General features: G+C 38.9%; 1 protein-coding gene across 4 annotated transcripts in view; it reads right to left on the bottom strand.

The window, feature by feature from the left end:
• Positions 1-19,702, bottom strand: part of GCDH (glutaryl-CoA dehydrogenase) — a 455,659-nt gene that overhangs the window by 316,936 nt on the left and 119,021 nt on the right. For all 4 annotated transcript variants that reach the window (XM_044084655.1, XM_044084654.1, XM_044084653.1 and 1 more), the window contains exons 4-5: positions 14,070-14,132; positions 7,168-7,338 (exon numbers count right to left, since the gene is read on the bottom strand). In XM_044084655.1, coding sequence (XP_043940590.1) covers positions 7,168-7,338; positions 14,070-14,132 — 234 coding nt within the window. The remainder of the gene's footprint in view (positions 1-7,167; positions 7,339-14,069; positions 14,133-19,702) is intronic.

Below are 19,702 nucleotides of genomic sequence, written 5' to 3'. Positions count from 1 at the left end.
TATCAGTAATTCATCAGCGCCCATTGTATTCTCCAAAAGAGCGAAAGAAGGTAAATTAACATATTTAGTGCAGACTTAAAATTAGACCCGCGGTGGTGGTGCTGCGGTAGCGTTGTCGCCTCACAGTAAGAAGCTGTCCTGTTCGATTCTAAGCTAGAGCGCCTTCTGTGTGGAGACATGCGTGAATGGGCATACCTTCGTTGAAGGTTGTGCGTCAGAGCTGGTAACTCGGTACGTAAAAATCAACTGCCAATCATTAGCGGACTGGAGTTCCGCTGTGGCAACCCCTAACTGGGAAAAGCCGAAAGACACAGACACAGAGTGCAGACTTAAAATTAAATTAGTCAGTTAAACAATACAGCTCAAGAGGGTGTATGTTAGTGCATAATCACTGGTGGGTTGGGACAAAGCACAAGGAAAGTCACATGTTCTGACCTCCCGAGTCAGAGGATATTACACAGCAACACACAACCAAAAAGTACTTTCATAAAAATGACTTATTCTTAATGAAATTATTTTCCTTTTGCTAATCTAAACACAGCTAAGTTATTTTGCAACATGATTAAATATATCTGTGTTTCCTTACCAAATTGGGTGTCTTCAATCTGCACACATTTCAAATTTATCTTGCATCATTTTTTTTTAATTATGTCAGGAATAAATGGGACTGGATCACAAATTCACAGATATAGTTAATTTGCGTAACAGGCAGCTCATTGCCTGCAATAAAATGTCAACAATGGAATCCCTGATTAGTTAGGAAAACTACACACATTTTTTTAATATCTTGCAATAGGGATATCAATATATTGTGTTTTTTACGTGTTATTTAAAATGAAATATGGAAGCTCTATGCTCTAAATAAATGAGATCAAACAACTCGCAGGCAATTTCCCCACACACAATAATGCCAAACTTGTTTTCTAGAAATGGTGGAGACATGCTGTTACCATGTTCTGGGAAGAACTGCACAATCTCTAGTTTCATACTTAGGATAATGCAACTATCTGCATTAATGTAGAGTTACGTCAATGGATAGCATATCAACACTTTTAAATTCTTTGTTTCATAGAAACAGCCGCCAATCAGCAAGACTGATATTTGAGACACTAACCAGAAATACCCTTTTATGCAGCAGAAAATAACTACTAGGTTAATGTGCACTGACACAATGAAAAAGAATTGTGTTTAATATGCAGAAAATTCCAAGTCAAATGCCACATTTGTCTCTCAGAGATAAAATAAAATAAAAAAAATAAAATAAAGTTTTCAGCAAAATATTTGTTAGTAAAACTTAGAACCAGATTATTTAACATCTAAACCTCAGGTTCTAAAATAAAATACTATATTCAGAGCTGGATCCACCACTAGGCCACCTAGGCAGTTGCCTAGAGCCCAGTGGCTGGGGGGTGCTTGCTAAGGGGTCTGCCATAAAATTTAATTTGAAAAAAAAATTACATTAGATGTCTTTTTTAACAGAGTTCTTCATTAAGATTCCTGCTGCTTCTTTACATGCGTCAATGCACGCACATTTAAACATTCAAGTTCAAGCTGCTCCTTTTTTTCCAAGTGCAGAATTTAAACTTGGTTCCTTCAAACGAAACATTCCCTGGTGTGGCAAACACATTCCCTCAGCAAGGTGTGTGTGTGTGTGTGTGTGTGTGTGTGTGTGTGTGTGTGTGTGTGTGTGTGCGAGAAATGCCCTAGTTAGGAATGGCAGGTTGTTAATTCTCTTGATCAGGCTCAAATCGGGTACCTTGGTTACAGGAGACAAGAGTCTGAATCCTCTACACCAACTACCAAACTGTTAAGAGACTTTCAGTGCATTTTCAAGGAACTGAATTTAAAAAAAGTGTATTTTCAAGGAATTGTGAGTTGCAAGGGAATAAAAGTTTACTGCTGTTCATGCTAAGTCTGTTTTCAATGTGCAAGTGTTTTCTTTAGCAAATGGCCATCAATGCTTGTGCTATAGAATTTGAAAGCAGTGTTAGTAGCATAACAAGTGGTATTACTTGCCTTTGGTAAAGAAGGCTCTGGGTTCTACTCCAACTGTGTTGCCCTTTAAGGGAGATGGGGATGTTGTACTCTTGAGTGTGTCCTCCTTTGGATGAGATGCCTACTAACTATGAACCTGTTTGACAGTTTGCTAGCCATTCAATATTGCAATATTACCAGTTTACCAATTTTTTAATGTAACATAGACAACTTATTTTTAGAAGGCAGCAGGTACTGAATTTGTAGATGAAACACTGAAATGTAAAGTTGTTTACCAGCAGCAACCTTTTCATTAATTACAGATATCTTTAATGTGGAATTATTCAGATGATTTTTACTTCTACAGACTTTGTGTATATTGACTGATATTGGTGGATTGTAGTGACAGACGTTTGAGTAGACTTTTATGGTTGAAATTTTCTGAAATGGGTAGTTTTCTCATTATAGGTATATACGTTTTGTTTCACTGCTTACTGGAAAAAATGTTCAAAACTACAAATTTAAAATACACTAACAAGTGGTGTGGTATTATATAAGGAATATAATTTAATACAATCAGGAAGGTGAATCAAAGAGCACGTAACATGTATGCATGGTCCTAAAAATGTATGCAAGGGGCCTATGGTTTGAAAACAGCCCAATTTAAAACTGATCTGCCAATGGCCAAATGCATTTTCTTTTAATCTGGGTTTAAATACCATTTCAAGGGCAGAGAAGTTTACTGTTCATGCTATGTCTGTTTTCATTCTGAGACAGTACTGTTTTGTTTAGCAAATGGCTATTAGTGTTTGTGCTATAAAATCTGAAATAAAAATGTTAAGTAAAGTTTTTTATCCCTCATTCTTGTGCATTTACGAGGGCTGAGTCAGCCCGCTCCATTCGCCTCTGCTTCACTAGGGCTCTCACCCCGCTCCTCTACCCTACCCCCTTTCACACCCACCCCTGCTCTCCCCAGACTTATACCTCTCTATCCACTTTCACATACTCTCTGTCTACGAATCACAACTATCCACACCCACATAATCTCTTTCAACCAATCACAACCAACAGAACCTCCAACCCATACCCCACCCATTATCACCTCCCACACACCCAATGGCACACATTACTATCAAACACTTGCAACTAGCTACGCTATACACCATCATAACCATGTTGCTTTTCTTCATATAGCACCTGTCCTCATATCACAATCCACTGCAAAACCCTATTCATCCCCCCTGGCAAACCATCCCCTCACTGAACACAAACAATCTATATATCATAACATAGCCTCCACCCTTTTCAACACCAACCACACAACCTATTACACAAACAAACTCTATCCACTTAGAACCCTCTCTTACCCGTCAAAGACATTCCAAACTTATAAGTAAACTCAACAAGCTACTCCCTCAAATTACCAAACTACTATGTCTCTCTGGCGACATACATCCAAACCCTGATCCAATTCCCCCACAATGTGTCTCTAACAACCCTTTAATCCCCTCACTGCATACAGCTTCACTAAACCACAAAAACAAATCTAATCTACTCCTTCTCAACATGAACGTTAGAAGTATAGGTAAAAAGGTACACGACTTCCATGCCATACTATCCTACTGCTCTCAAGACATTGTAATATTAACCAAAACCTGGCTAAAACCTGACAATAATGACAATGAAATCTTAGCTCCTGGATACAATATCATTCATAAGGATAGACCTATCAAAAGGGGTGGTGGGGTGGCAATATTATTTAAAAATCACCCAAAAATCACCCAACAGTTGAAACTTTACAACTATCTTTCTCTACTTTGACAATGCTCAGCTACTATTTGCTAAGCTAAAACTTAACCCCAAGAAACACAAACATTATAGGGTGTTGCATCCATCCTGGGAATAACATCCCCACATTAGAAAGTCTATTTCACTGGTTCTCCACTGCCCTCCCTCAGGAAACATTCTTATTGGGTGATTTTAACACTGACTGGTTCCATTTTCCTCTCAAAATCCAGCTACCCATATAAACCTTCATGGACTCACCCAACCTATTACCACTCCTGCAAGGACAGACAAATCCTCCAAAAGGCAATCCATCCTTGACTAGATTCTGATTAACACCCCCACCCTTTGCTCTCAATCTGGTTGTCTGCCAGATGGTCTTAGCAACCATCAACCCACCTTTCTACTAAGGTCCTCTCCCCTATCAGATTCAGCCAACCATCTACCGCGAAATCTGAAACAAAAGGAAATTCAACCCCAACAAATTTATTTCATTACTAAATAGCTGAAACTAGGAAACCCTTAAACACCAACCCTTAGAAGACTCTAGTATATCTAGGAAAGTGCTGTCAAAAGATTTAACAAACAGCCACGCATTGGACCTTTCTAAAGCCTTTGATATGGTAAATCATAACAAACTTATTAACACTCTCATCACCCTAAACCTCAGCAGTCCCAATATCACCTGGTTTAAAAGCTACTTAACAGAGCACCAGCAGGCTGTCCAGTGGTAAAATTAACTCTCCCCCTTCTTCCAGTAACTCTAGGAGTACCCCAGGGCACCATCCTTGGACCTCTATTATTCTCTCTCTTTACCAACAATCTTCACACCTCTACTCTTCACTCTACAGTTATACAATACGCGGATTACTCCACCCTAGTATGTGTGCAACATCCTCCCTTCCAAACCTCCAAACCAAAACCCAAGACTCTTTTCTAGCCACGGAAGCATGGCTCACCAATGCCAAACTCATTCTAAATCCCAACAAAATCAAACTCCTTCTCTTTTCCCCTTCAAGAAATCCCTCATCACACCTCACATTCAATATCACATCTAGAAGCCAAACAACCATCAACACCAGTAACCCACACCAAGCTTCTAGGTATAAAAATTGGGTCTATATTACATTGAACTCACAGGAGTCCGACCATTGTAATATCGAACCCAAATGTTCAAAATACGAAAATAGCGAAGCTACGGAACACTGATTTTTTTTCCCCAGGGAAAAAAATGGGTGAGCCATTTTTGAGGCTTTGCTATTTCATCCACTGTGGTATGATCTCGGAGTTGGTATATTTAAGTAGGGGGGTGTGGGGGCACAGCCCCCCAAATTGTGGGGGTGAGGGGCAAAGCCCCCCACATTAGTTTAAGTTTAAAGTGTACGTGTTTTTTTTTTTTTATACTGAAACAGTGATTTTTTTCCTTGGGAAAAAAAAAATCGCTGTTCTGTGTTTTTGTAATTCTTGGGTTTCGAACTTCATGGCTCAATATTACATCATTCGAACTCCTGTGAGTTCGACGATGTGATACAGACTGTAGAAATTGACAACTTGAAATTCAACATACATATCTCTCAAACCATCAAGAAAATATACACGAAACTAGGGGCTCTCTACAGAAGCAGATAATTCTTGACCTTAAATACAAAAGCTACCATTGCTTGTACACACCTCCTGTCAACACTCCTATATGCCTCTCCTATTCTAACCAACCACAGAAAAACTGGTCTAGCTATTCTCGAATCCTGTTATAATAAAATTGCCAGGTTCGCCACTGACTCCCCATATAGTACTCATCATTGCATATCTCTGAAACTTCCAAACTGGCTAGAATTACTTCAACTACTACACTTTAACCGATTAACCTTTGCTCAAAACAGCCTACATGACCCAGAAAAAAGTCCCTGTTCTACAAAAACTTATATAGCCACACTTGTAACAACTGTTCCCTATGTTCCAGCAATAAACTACTAATTAATTCCTCAAAGGCAAACAACTCAGCTGGAAACTCACTCCGCTCAAACTTCATTCCCAAAATATGGAACAAATTCACCTCTAACCTCTATCTATCTATCACCTCTAACTCCACTACAGTAGAATTCAAAAAAATTCTCAAGAGTCACTTAATCGAATCTTGGTTCTGCTCTTGCACATGCTCTGGCTAGTATGACCTACAATTCCCCTTGACGAATATATGCCCACTTTTGCCCTGTTTACTATGGCCTTCAAAACTTTTACATGATGTATTAGGTGATATTATACACTGTAAAGGGCCTCCGCATTTTCTGCAATCATACAACCATGTTAACCTTGTAAATTTTCTTCTACAGTTTCTCAATCAATTATGTTAGGACAAAGCCTTCACAGCTCAATTGTGCATGCATGCTGTTTTAATGTTCTTCATTTTTTCAACCATGATGTCTGGTTATGTTTTTTTGTATTTGCTATTCTGCTGTGCCTGCTATTTTAGATTTACTTTTTATTTTAGATACTATATTTCATGTTTCATTTTATATTTTATATGTTATATTTCATAATTAATTTCATTTTACTCTGGAGCTTTTTTACCCGGGCCTCTGCTGAAAAAGGACATGTGTCCAGTCAGACTTTCCCGGTAAACAAATGTAAAATAAATAAATAAATAAATAATAATAAAGAAGAAAACAGTATGCACACTGACAGGTTTGAGCAGTGTTTTTGGTAAATGGGAAGAAATAGCAAGTAATGGGATATTGGAATGACTGGGGGGAATGATCCATTACTCTGCCTAGGGCACCATTTGATCATGTTCTGGCTCTGATTATGATTGTTTTACTTTTATTTGTAATGTAGGTTCATGGGTAGTTACTAGGCATGCAGCCCTGAAGACCATTAGTGTGCCTAGCCCAATTTCCCAATTGGTCCAGAACGCTCTCTGGTTAACAGACTTGTTTAGAATTACACTGTAGGCAAACAAAGGCTAAAGAAATCAAACCCTGCACCACAGGAAGCAACTCATTAACAGCTCACAGCCTTAACTTTCTGTCTTACTTGCCAGACCTATACTTAAAATCCTCAACAAGTAAATCTTCATTAAAATTGGTATTAATCAACATAGTGGAAATGATTTTGGACAAACAGGACAAATTCAAGACAAGTAGCAGAGCAGGGAAAGTACACTTTCCAACAACTGCTTGTGTTACTGAGTACAACATGTTGTGGCACAGTACCAAAACAAACAGGGACATTAATTTCAAGGCACCATAACAAGCCAAGTAAACCTTCATGCAGCTACTTGTATTACTGAACAAAACAAGATATAACCGACATTACTCAAGTTGTGTACTAAGAAGGCTGACAGTCAGTTTTGCAGAAAACCAAATAACTGCTATATTTTTGAAGTCTGAGATCCATGTCATACATACTCACCTAGTTTGGGCAGGTACTTCTGTCGCTGTTCTTCGGTTCCATAGGCATGAATGGGGTACATAACAAGTGAAGACTGGACACTCATAACAGATCTGTAGCTACTGTCCACCCGTTCCAGTTCACGAGCAAGCAAACCATAAGCCACATATGTAGTACCAGCACAACCATAACCTTTGTAAACAATAAATACAAGAAACAAAATCAGTTTGATAAGAGCAGTTTATTCCTAGCTGTCTGTTTCGTACAACTAAATAAAACAAACATAAAAAGGCAGGCATCTGACAAAAGTACAGTTTTAAGCAACTTCTTCAGTTCGATCAACTCCAACATAGTAGACATGAATATGAAGTGCCTTTCTTCATTCTCAGCTCCTCTATCACCACTAAGACTTCCCAGCACTCTGTGTGAACAAACATTGTAATACTCCACAGCTGCAAATTAAATTATGCAAAAATATGTGCAGGAACTTTTAGTGTACTATCCTGAAGAAACATATGTTACAGCTGCTTTATATTCCATTATGTATGCAGCCCTAACTAATGGAATCATACTGCACCTATGTATATAAGAAATGTATTCACACAATTCTTTAAAATTAGACTTAGGCTTGGCACCTTTGCAAACTTCCATTTTCTGACAAATGAGCCACATTCCCTGCATAATTAAACCACACCAGTAGCTACACCCCTTTTAGCAAGCCACACCTAGAGCACCAGTTTTCAAATGCCATATACAATGGCTGCATGGGCAACCTTAGATGATAAGGATCCAAGGCAAAATGTTCCATGGCAATCCCCACCCCTGCTGTCGACTGTCAGCCTGGCTTGCAACCCATTTATCTCCTCTTCTCCCTTCCATTGTTTCCCTTCTAAGACTGTCCAGAGTAGTTTTGTTTTGTTTTATGGTACTTTCTCTTACTTGTCAGCTTTTTCCTACATCCTTGCAACACATCCTAAATAATCAAGAATGTACTGAAATAACTACCTAGAAACAAATTTAATTATGCTGGGGATCCAGGGCTAAGCCCCACAAGCTATGAGGTTCCAAATGCTCTGAGGTGCATTTTATACTTTTTCCCCACAACTTATGGTCTGATGATGGCCTGAACACAGACAAAAAAGATTAAGAAAAGAAACTGATTATTTTTTTTTAAAGGAAGCAAAAGATTATGTTCAAGGATGACGACCCATTAGTTACCACAAAACTGAGTAGTAGTTATCCATAATCTTGAGAATAAAATGCTTGTGAGGGTACATAAATCACATCTAGAATGACTTGCCTGCTCCTCATCCCCCACAAAGAATAGTGGTTCTCCCAACAAAGGATAGTGGTTTTCACTATACCTATATCATGTTAAATTGATAATGAAAGTGAAAGGACAAATGATCATAGTCATATATTTCAAGTTGCTGCCGTCATACGTCTGTGCAGCATGCCTTCTTAGTCCTAACCCCAAAAGACAGGTACCTTCTGTGTACCTCTCTGAAGTCAAACTAGGATTAAAGTGAAAAAACAAATACAGCACATCATATTTCGGCATATTACTGTCAGATATCTACGTATGTACTCACATGATTTCAATTGTGAAAAATGTGAAAAAAATAACACCTGCAATAATTCATTCCACCTTGTTATTCCTACACAGGACACTGGCCTTAGATAAGCTATAGTGACCCTCTCTGCATACCTCTGAAGTTTGTAAGGAAAATTAAAGAAATAATGACCACATTATTCAGAGCCCCAACACAAACTATAGCAATTTCTGTGCCCAGTTCTGAGTGGGGTCAGTGTTAGATTAAGTGGTGCCCCACAGATGAGGACCCTACCAGGCCACTTATGTAGCTAGAATGATGGCCCCCAGAAGCTCTGAGTGTCTAGATGTTCTGGGATGCAATATATATATATATATATATATATATAATTTTTTCACTACCTAGGAGATGGATGTAAGCACCCACCAATATTATGTTTTTACACACACACACACACACACACACACACACACACACACACACACACACACACACACACACACACACACACACACACACACACACACACACATACACACACACCATACATTCTATGCAGACTGAAAGGTCATCAGTTTATCTATGGCTTGTCCTTGATGTGTTGGATAAAACAAGAGCACCTGAATAAAACCCACACACAGACAGGTAGGACATGCAGACCCCACACAGATGAAGTAATAATCAAGAACTCAGACAAGATCTGTGAGATGGCAGTACTCTCACTGTACCAACAATGTGTTCCTCTCCCACATATTTTGCACAGACCACCAAAAATAGCCACTTATTGTTTGCAGTGGTGATGTTTGACAGTGATGCAAAGTGGAAGAAAGTATGGCTAACTGGTTGCTCTTGTTTGATATATATATATATCAAAAAAAGAAACCGAACCAAATAACAAAGCTGAGTTCACCACTGCCAAGCGAAAGACCAGACTGCAAACCTGCTATTTTTAACGTTTTCGTTCTTTAATCACAAGAACTTCTTCAGAAATACACCCACACAACAGACCATGTGTTTTATATATCTCATGAACAAAATCACATGTCCTAATTACCCAATAAGTTTTCTTCATTTTATAAAAAACTTTCTTTGTATTTATATATATATATATTTGTAATAATAAACATCATAAAAAATCCTCACTATACATTGTTATTTAAAAATTACAAAAATACTTTTTAAGTACAAATAAATGTGTTTTATAACATAAAACAAAATTTTTTTAAAAAATGTAAACTAGAAATTATGTTAAAGTCAACAGCAGATTAGTTCAGGAAAGCTTTTGTAAGGTTGACAGTTATTTATTTGATTTATTTAATGAAGGCAGTATTGATTATAACACCTACACCTTTTTGGATACAGAATTTCCTAAAATAGCCAAAATGTTTGGAATACCTAAAGTGCATAAGGGAGAAGTGAATTTAAAATTTAGACCTATCATTGCAGCTTCGGGTAGTAAAACTGAAACAATTTCTGCACGTAAAAATCTACTGCCAATCATTAGCGGACCGGAGTTCCGTGTGGTGACCCCTAACCGGGAAAAGCCGAAAGACACAACAACAACAACAACTTCAGAATACACTGGCTCTCACAATTATTCAAAATACCTTTCCTGTATTCACCAAAACTGGATTTCCTGACAAAGACCCTTATTTCCTGACTATCAAGAACATTTTTCTGACAGGCAGTACCCTAGCCACCAGTCCAGTTTTGAACAGGACAGTCACGGATTAATGCCTTGTATACCCTCTGCCTGTATTAACTGTGGCAGGGAATAAAAATGTCCCAGTTTGCTAGTGATACTATAAGAAGTTAACATAGACTTATATTTCAAGTTGTGGATTATTTATGTGGGTAGGTTAAGAAATGTAATGTGGGAAAAAATGACAATTTACTTTCATGCCAGCAGCCAGGCACTTCCCTGGCAGTGTTAGTGTTGCAATTTATTTTTTACTTTTTAAAGTCAGTTCCCTGTTCCTGGATTAACCTTGCCTGCAACTGCATCCTGTTGGTATACTGTCTGCTAGACTGGTCTTGATTAGGTCTGGTCATGAGACTGGCTGAACCACAGTGGTGGGAGGGGACAAAAGTTGGGACAACTGTCATATAAGCTACCAGAAGGACAAAGGACTCACAAGTACAGAAGAATATTTCTTTTACATCCATGATTCTTTAAAAAAAAACAATTTTGATGCTTTCAGTATTAATTATACTGCATTTGTAAGCTCTGTGATCTGACTTCCTCCTTTCTACATTGCTGAGACTTGTAAGTCATAACTAACTGCTGCCTGCTGCTGGCTAGCCTGCCAGTGGTGACAGAGGTGGGGTTATTCTTTACTGGTCCATCAAAATAAATCAAGTAGTGATACCTGGCTACTAAAAATCACAAAACTTTTGAGTTAAAATTAGGAATGTCATGCAAAATTGGAGACAGTTGAGGGCTGTATGTCTGGATGGGGGAGAGAGAAATGTGGGAAGAGACAGGAAGTAAAATGGGAGGCAGAAAAAGAAAAAAATCTGAAAGAGGAAAGAGAAATAAATAAATTAGGGGTGGCAGAGAGACAGAAAAGTGGAGCAGGAGTGAAAAGAAAGAGAAGGCTCTGTAGAGGGGAGAAAGAAGGAAATATGAAGGGAAAAATGGAAACAGGAAATATGGAAGGGGGAAGAGTGGCATACAGAGAAAGACAAAATGTGGAGGGGAGAAAGAAGGACATGGTGAGTGGGGAAGAAGAAGAAAGAAACCTGCTAACATAATGGCCTGCTATACAGGAACATTAACAGAACAGGTTTTGGATCAACATGTAAGTGTTTATCTTTCCATTTTATTGAAAACTCTTGCTATCATTAATATTAAACCATGGACATATTTTATTCCTTCCTTGAGAGAATTTCATTTCTTAATTATGATTTTTGTTCAGGCCATCATGGGATCAAAACGTTGGAAAAAGAGTGCACTGCAGAATACCATGGCTTCTGGGAGCCTAGCAACCACCATGCCCCCAGCTCAATTCATTTAATTTCTCTCACAACTATCAGTGTTAGTCATACCCACTGTGATGTCATATGTTTGGACACATCCTCTCCGTCCTACTTGGAGAGCTGAAAAGGTGTAAACCCCATATTAAGTAAATGCCACATTACCTTCTGTATGCAACACTAACTGATTTTATTGACTACGATTCTAACAGCTTATAAATGCTTGTCACAAAAGGAGATGCTGCCAGCACAGCTATCTGGAGTTTTGTAAATAATTATATGTCATTGGTGAACAGCGAAATGATTTATATAAAATGCTTGTGTTACAACTGTATTAGAACTGTATATCATGTGTATGTGAAACTGATTTGTACAGGTGTGTGTTGAAGGGATATTCTGTAAAGTGCTTGTATTTGAGATACATCCACAGTGTGCCCTGCTGGAAGAAAACAGAAATGTACATGCACTATTATAACTATCTAAATGTATATATTTTAACTGTGGGAACTGGAATACAGGAGGTTAACTTCAGTCCAGCATATTTTAGGAAAATAGTTGAAATTAAATTACTTTACAGGCTACGCAATAAAAATGGTATTATTTCAGTTTTCAATGCAGCTAGAGAGAGTCTGTTCTGAGAAGAGTTCAGTATTGTCTTTAGGATGAACTAATTACTAGTTTTGAAATGTAAAGAAATGCAATTATTTATGACTTCCAGCATCTGCCGAAGATCTGAGGGCTATATATTTTTACAGGTAGATGCTAAATGCTACCAGCTGCCATCAATGGTTGTTTGGGCCTGGGGACTAAATGTCAGATGACAAGAAATGATGTCATTTGGCAAGCTAGCCCAGCAGTAAACTTTGAGATACTAATTTGAAAAGTTTCTTAGTGAGACAGAGCATTCTGCATTCTATCTTGGACCTGACAACTAGAAGATCCATCTACCATATCTGCCTTGCTCTAATTAAGTCAATTTATAGGTTATAGTGATTCTCCTAGATGCAGTCAGGAATATAGTAAAGCTTAGTTTAGATGTTTTTCTTTATTTATTCAAGACTGCCCTACAATGTTGTGTTAAATATTTCCTGCGGTTTTGAACTCTGATGTCTGTGAATATATATTTACTACTGTCCTGTTCTTTTATTATTTATTATTAAATATATTTAAACCTTTCATTGTGGCTGATCTGTGTAGAGATATTTAAGTTTTGAGAGTACTTGCATGTTTATTTGGTGACACAGTGTGGGCCACTCCTAATAGCCTTGCTCTTGGCCAAACTAGCATTTGTGTTAATATTAATATTACAGTAAGATTGGACACCCTTAAAGCAGCTGATAAGGAGAGGCTGGTGGCAGTAATAACTACCTTATAGCCTGGGCAGAAGGGACATAGCTAGTAAACACATGCCAGCCTTTCCCAGGTGTGTGTGTGTGTGTGTGTGTGTGTGTGTGTGTGTGTGTGTGTGTGTGTGTGTGTGTGTGTGTGTGTAAATCAAATCTCAAAGAGTGTGTTTGTGTCAGGTACTTGGGCAGGGATGTGAATCACTAGTTGGACAGAGAGGGCACTGGAGGTCTTTGCTTGGTCACTCAGCTGAGATCTCAACTCTGTAGCTGTGCTAGTGGGAGTCTTACTGGGGATCTGGAGGAAGAGGGAGAAACCAGCCACATACTTACTGTGGTCTCTGTGTGCTCTCAAGGGAAAATGCACTTGATGCAGAGAGCTGCATCTGGAAATACTGTGTGTGTACCTGTCATCCTCCCAGTGAACGTTCCCCACTGCTGTCAGTGGTGAGGATTGAGGCTTCTTGGTTACTGGTTGGCAGTGGAGGGTCATCGCAATGCTGTTTTACCTGGCGCCATTGTTCCTTACTGGCCGGCCAGCAGCATCCACTATTAGTGCTTAGCATGAGACCTGATCTTAACACTGTGTGCTGTTTTGCACCCCCTAAGCACAGTTAAGATGGAGTCTTGTGTATTAAGAAAGCACTTAAGTTTATATTTCTCCTGATTTTGGAGTGCAATTGCAGTGTTCAATGCATACATAAATTTATTTTGCTACTCTTAGTGCAATGCTTTCAAATTATTTCCTTCACTTAGACACAGACATGAACTGCATGACACAACTGTTAATACAGCTAGAAAAATTTGCTTGCCAGCATTCCCAGCAACTTACAAAAACAGTGGTTTACTGTGCCCAGTTACCTTGTAAGTAAATAAAATATGTTATTGAAATAATTCATATTAAAAGAAAACAAAATTTCTACAAAACCTTTGTTACTTAAATGGAAGTCATTGTGAACAAAGACTATTGAATACTCAGCTGTACAGGGAGATGTTTTATGTATCTGGGTAGGTACCTGCTAGTATTGTTTAACAGTCTGAATGACCTTACCTCTAATAGTAGAACCCAGAACTCCTAGCTGCCCCATCTCAGACAAAATACCTCGGTCAAACACTGAAAGCAGAGAGAAAACAACATATTAGTAAATAAATTTACACGAGAGAATCACTGCTCAAACATAAGTTCAACGCATCTGCTGTGAGAAAGCTTCTTACAACAGCATAACAAAAATAACCCACTCATCATCCGGGAACACAAGTTACCAATACTGAAATGAGTTCTTAGTATGTGAAAATGGATATAATACGGAATCCATTTATTCTTAAATCAAAATATTTCAGTCATTCATAATGCTCAACAAACAGACAAGCTGCAACATGATTTATGCCATTATAACTGCCTAGCAAGACATCTTACAGGTTTGAAAGCAAGCATTCCAAACTAAACATTTGTTAAATAGACATATATAACAATCAGGTAATAGCCGGAGTCCTACAAAGACAAAAATATCAAAATGAAACAATAAAATTATTCCATTTTAGCACACAGTATACTTTCCAAATGCAATAAAGCATCTCTTCCATAAACTCTGACACGCACACAGATGTCCAGATTTTCTTCTGCTGTACTGTTTTATTCATAAAGTTCTCAGTTTATTAATAGGCTAGTTTTGCAGATCCAAGTTCCTTGGTCATCCTGGAATCAGAACTCAATGTTGTCATGGGTTTTAGAGATTACAACATGCAATGCATAAATATATTAATCAGTCACAAAACTCTCAAATTAAATGCAAAGGCATCTTTCTTTATTCACATTGGAGAAGTCATATCCTTCAGCTGTTATGCAAACAGCAGTAACAAACATGCTATTTACATTGTCTGCATACAACAATTCACAAATGCAGCTACTATGTGCATATTTAGCCTGGTACTCTATTGCCACTGTAAATGCATTTTTTTTAGTTGGCCCTTCTTCTGTGACCTGGTTGTATGTTAATTTTACTGTTAATGAAGGTGGACACTGATAATATGCCAGCTCCTACGCTACACGTATGGATTAGTGCAGCTCGCCACACAGCAGCACAACTCTATATGAATCAGTGCAGCGCAGCACACAGCAGCATACACATATGTATCAGTGCAGTGTGCCACACAGCAGCATAACAGTAAATAGATCAGTGCAGTGTGCCACACAGCAGCATAACAGTATATGGATCAGTGCAGCACGCCACACAGCAGCATAACAGTATATGCATCAGTGCAGCATGCCACACAGCAGCACAACAGTAAATGTATCAGTGCAGCATGCTACACAGCAGCACAGTATATGTATCAGTGCAGCGTGCCACACAGCAGCATAACAGTATATGGATCAGTGCAGCGCACCACACAGCAGCATACACATATGTATCAGTGCAGTGCTACAGCAGCATACACATATGCATCAGTGCAGTGTGCCACACAGCAGCATGCACATATGTATCAGTGCAGTGCGCCACACAGCAGCATACACATATGTATCAGTGCAGTGCACCACACAGCAGCATAACAGTAAATGGATCCGTGCAGTGAACCACACAGCAGCATAACAGTATATGAATCAGTGCAGCATGCCACACACAGTAACATAACAGTATATGTATCAGTGCAGCATGCCACACAGCAGCACAACAGTATATGGATCAGTGCAGCACTCCACATAGCAGCATAGATATATGTATCAGTGCAGTGCACCACACAGCAGCATAACAGTATATGTATCAGTGCAATGCACCACACAGGAGCATAACAGCATATGGATCAGTGCAACAGCAGCATACCCTTATGTATCAGTGCAGTGCGCCACACAGCAGCATACACTTGTGTATCAGTGCAGCACATTGCACAGCAGCATAATAGCACAGCACAGCTGCAAATGGCAAGTAAAATGCTATTGCATGAAGCAGTTATAACAGAAACCCTTCGAGTGACAGGCACTTGCAGAAGTAATTGTTTTCTATGTATAAAAAAAGTCAGTTGTCAATGTGGCTGTTTCCCTCAGCAGTTAAAAGTACCTTTGAAAAACAGTTGGCTAATAACCTGGAAAAAAATAAAAAAAAATCAGTATTATCCTATGCAATTCAGTCCTTCAAGGCTGCATAACTCTAACATCACAAGTTTTTGACAATTTAAATACTTATCCAAATGCAAATACAAAAGGGGATTGTAGGAGGGAATTCACAGTACTGAAAATATAAACCCAAGGGGGAATATGGGAAGATATATACATATATATATATATATATATATACATATATATATATATATGTATACTGCTGGAAGAGTATATCTCCCATAGATCTACTTTTATAGTCAGCACCTCACACAACTCTACCATGTTTTTCAGAGTGGACTCATGAAGCACTGGTATGAGAAGTGGAGAGAATACCAAGTAGCTGTGTATGAGTAATTCTGGATGGAGACACAAGGCAGGATTAACCTTCTGTACTGCCCAGTCGGAGTTTATCTATGTTCCGTTATGTGCACCTATTTTATACTGCTTGGCAGATGTGTGGATAGATGATCAGAGTAAAGCTTCACATATGCTCTTAGTATAGATGTTCATGACCGTGCCATAACTATCTCTACCAGTGTTTTGTTTTAGTTCTCATTAATAAAAGGAAGTACAATGGGTAAGAAACTGATAAAAGTCTGTTTGGTTATTGGCTCTATATACACTGGCTCTCCTTCATGAACGATACAAAGAGTTTATCACATTTTTCTAAAACCTAAGGTTCTGCGCCTGTTACATCCAAGTTGTTATAGCATAAATAACAGCCGATAGCATTTGTTTTCCTCCTTTGAAAAAGAATGACAGCTGTATATGTTGATTAAAAATACAGCACAAGACAGATTATTCCCAAAAGCTACACTATGATTGTGAAATACAGCATGGGATATGTTGCACACAATGGTCTGCCTTTCAGAGATCCCTCCAGATGTTTCTGCTCTCAACAGGAGTGTCCTCCATGAAAAAAACATTAAGTCTGCAGAAACTGTCTGAAAGGGGGTCAAGATCATCTATTTATCCTACAGTCCAAGCTGAAGACAGCACAGAATGTATACTGAGGTGATCTCAAACAAGCTGAAAACTGCACAGAATGTATACTGAGGGGATCTCAAAACAAAGAATTCCTTTTAAGGAAGCTTTAACTGTAGGATCCATGGAGACATACAAGATAAAATATACTGAAAATGCAGTTAAGTAGATACGTAATGTTAGCATGTTTAATACAGGTGGCTTAGATAATGTAATACTTACGGAATTTGGAAAGATTTTGGCTTACTAAATGACTTGATAGTTGAATTAAAGACATGTTTTCCAGTTAAATAGACAATGTTTTCTTAGTAAAAAGCTTCCTGGCTTCATTTAAGATGCAAAACACTTCTGCTGAAACTTCTCAAATGCTTGGAATTAAAGTGTGAATCGCCTAGGTCTAATGACAAAGTCCTGGCATGTGGATGAAGCACCAACCCCCACAGATGAGTAAACAGCATTTTGCAGACAAGAAGCAATAAAGGCAGACAGATTATTACCTGAAGCAACAGTGTTAACCATAGTTATCTTAGTCATTTTTCCTAGCTCAGTTCTGCAGAGGGATGAAGCCTGAATGCCATACTAGTGATCTGGAATTTTACAGCAGGCACAGGACTGGAACAATCCAGCCAAGAATATGGAATCAAAAAGTCAGAGCTGTCTCACCCACCTTTGTGGGAGACTTGCAAAAGGACCATCCCACCAAAAATGACTCATGGCTGAGAACAGGAAAGCAGCTTCCAGAAATGGCATGTACCCAGGCATTATCTAAAGAAGCAAGCACTGAAGCCGCACTCACTAAATAACTTTTGCATGCAGGGGCGGCTCGTGGCATAGGGCTGCCGGACTGCAGCCCCCTCAAAAATAAAGAAAGAAAAATGAAAAATAAAAAAAATTATTTTTCAAAAATTCGCGGACAGCATGCGCATAGACCGAGTCCCGACTACTGTCGGTCTATCGCATGCTCAAGGCAGTCCGCCGTCCCCATAGGGGACACAAGGAGACGTCTGTGCACTTTTACAGTGCACAGACCCGCCAGGATTATGGGTCGCGTCCGGACTGCAAGAGGAGCAGCAGGGACTCGGGACAGAGCATTAGGGATCTCGGGATCTCGCGGGTCTTCAGTATTGCGCGGGAAGGATGTACGTTAGCTGGATGTATTCAGGTAAGGTGCCTTTTAATTTACAATGTTTATTTGTATGGAGTTTGTGCTTTTTAATTTACAATGTTTATTTGTGTGTGTATGGTGCTTGTGCTTTACTGGAGTTTGTGTATGGTGCTTGTGCTTTACTGGTTTATTTGTATGGAGTTTGTGCTTTTTAATTTACAATGTTTATTTGTGTGTGTATGGTGCTTGTGCTTTACTGGAGTTTGTGTATGGTGCTTGTGCTTTACTGGAGTTTGTGTATTTGTGTGTGTGTGTGTGTGTGTGTGTGTGTGTGTGTGTGTGTGTGTGTGTGTGTGTGTGTCTGTGTGTGTGTGTGTGTGAAAATGCCCAGGTGCTTTTTGGTGGTGTGGTAGGGAATGCCTCAGGCTTGAACCCTGTACCCTGTATGCAGGTGTTAAAGACTTGAGTTCCCTACCCACCACCATTTGTAAAAAAATTTCAGATTTTTGCCTCATATTCGATCTGATCTGTTCCTCATAATATCTGTGGTTTGTAAATGTTGCAATGCTTGATATTTGATGGTGTAGTAGTAGCATTGTTGCCTCACAGCTGCAGGTTCTTGGGTTTGATTCTTGGCTGGGGTTCCTTCTTTGTGGGTCTGTATCTTCTCCTGTGTTTGTGTGGGTTTGCTTTTGTGTCCTCCCATGTTACAAAGACATGTCTGCATTATTTCTTCCTGGGCCTCTGCTGAAAATTGTTTATTTGTTCCAAGTCAGACTGTCCTGATTAAAAAATGTTAAATAAAATTGACAGGCATTTGAATTTCAGACTTAAGGGTTTCTGAATGTTTAATTCCTTGCGTATTTGATGGTGCAGTAGTAGTATTGTTGCCTCACTGCTATAGGTTTTCTGGTTTGATTCTTGGTTGAGGTGGCTTCTGTGTGGAGTCTGCATCTCCTCCATGTGTTTGTGTGGATTTGCTCTGGTGCCCTGCCATTTTACAAAGACGTGTCTGCAGTTTTAATCCCTGCTGAAAATTGGTTTTGTTCTGTCCGCAGTAAAATTGACAGGCATTTGAATTTCAGACTTCAGGTTTCTGAATGTTTAATTCCTTGCAAAATTGATGGTGCGGTGGTAGTATTGTTGCCTCACAGCTATAGGTTTTCTGGTTTGATTCTTGGTTGGGGTGGCTTCTGTTTGGAGTCTGCATCTCCTGCCTGTGTTTGTGTGGATTTGCTCTGGTGCCCTGCCATTTTACAAAGATGTGTCTGCAGTTTTAATCCCTGCGTCTCTGCTGAAAATTGGTTTTGTTCTGTCCGCAGTAAAATTGACAGGCATTTGAATTTCAGACTTCAGGTTTCTGAATGTTTAATTCCTTGTATAATTGATGGTGCAGTGATAGTATTGTTACCTCACAACTATAGGTTTTCTGGTTTGATTCTTGGTTGGGGTGGCTTCTGTCTGCATCTCCTCCCTGTATTTGTGTGGATTTGCTCTGGTG

The sequence above is a fragment of the Protopterus annectens genome, chromosome 9.part0 (genome assembly GCF_019279795.1).
Source record: "Protopterus annectens isolate FY-2018-M chromosome 9.part0, PAN1.0, whole genome shotgun sequence".
NCBI lineage: Eukaryota > Metazoa > Chordata > Ceratodontiformes > Protopteridae > Protopterus > Protopterus annectens.
Note: the sequence above shows the minus strand (reverse complement) of the source record. Positions and strands in the feature narration are given on the sequence as shown.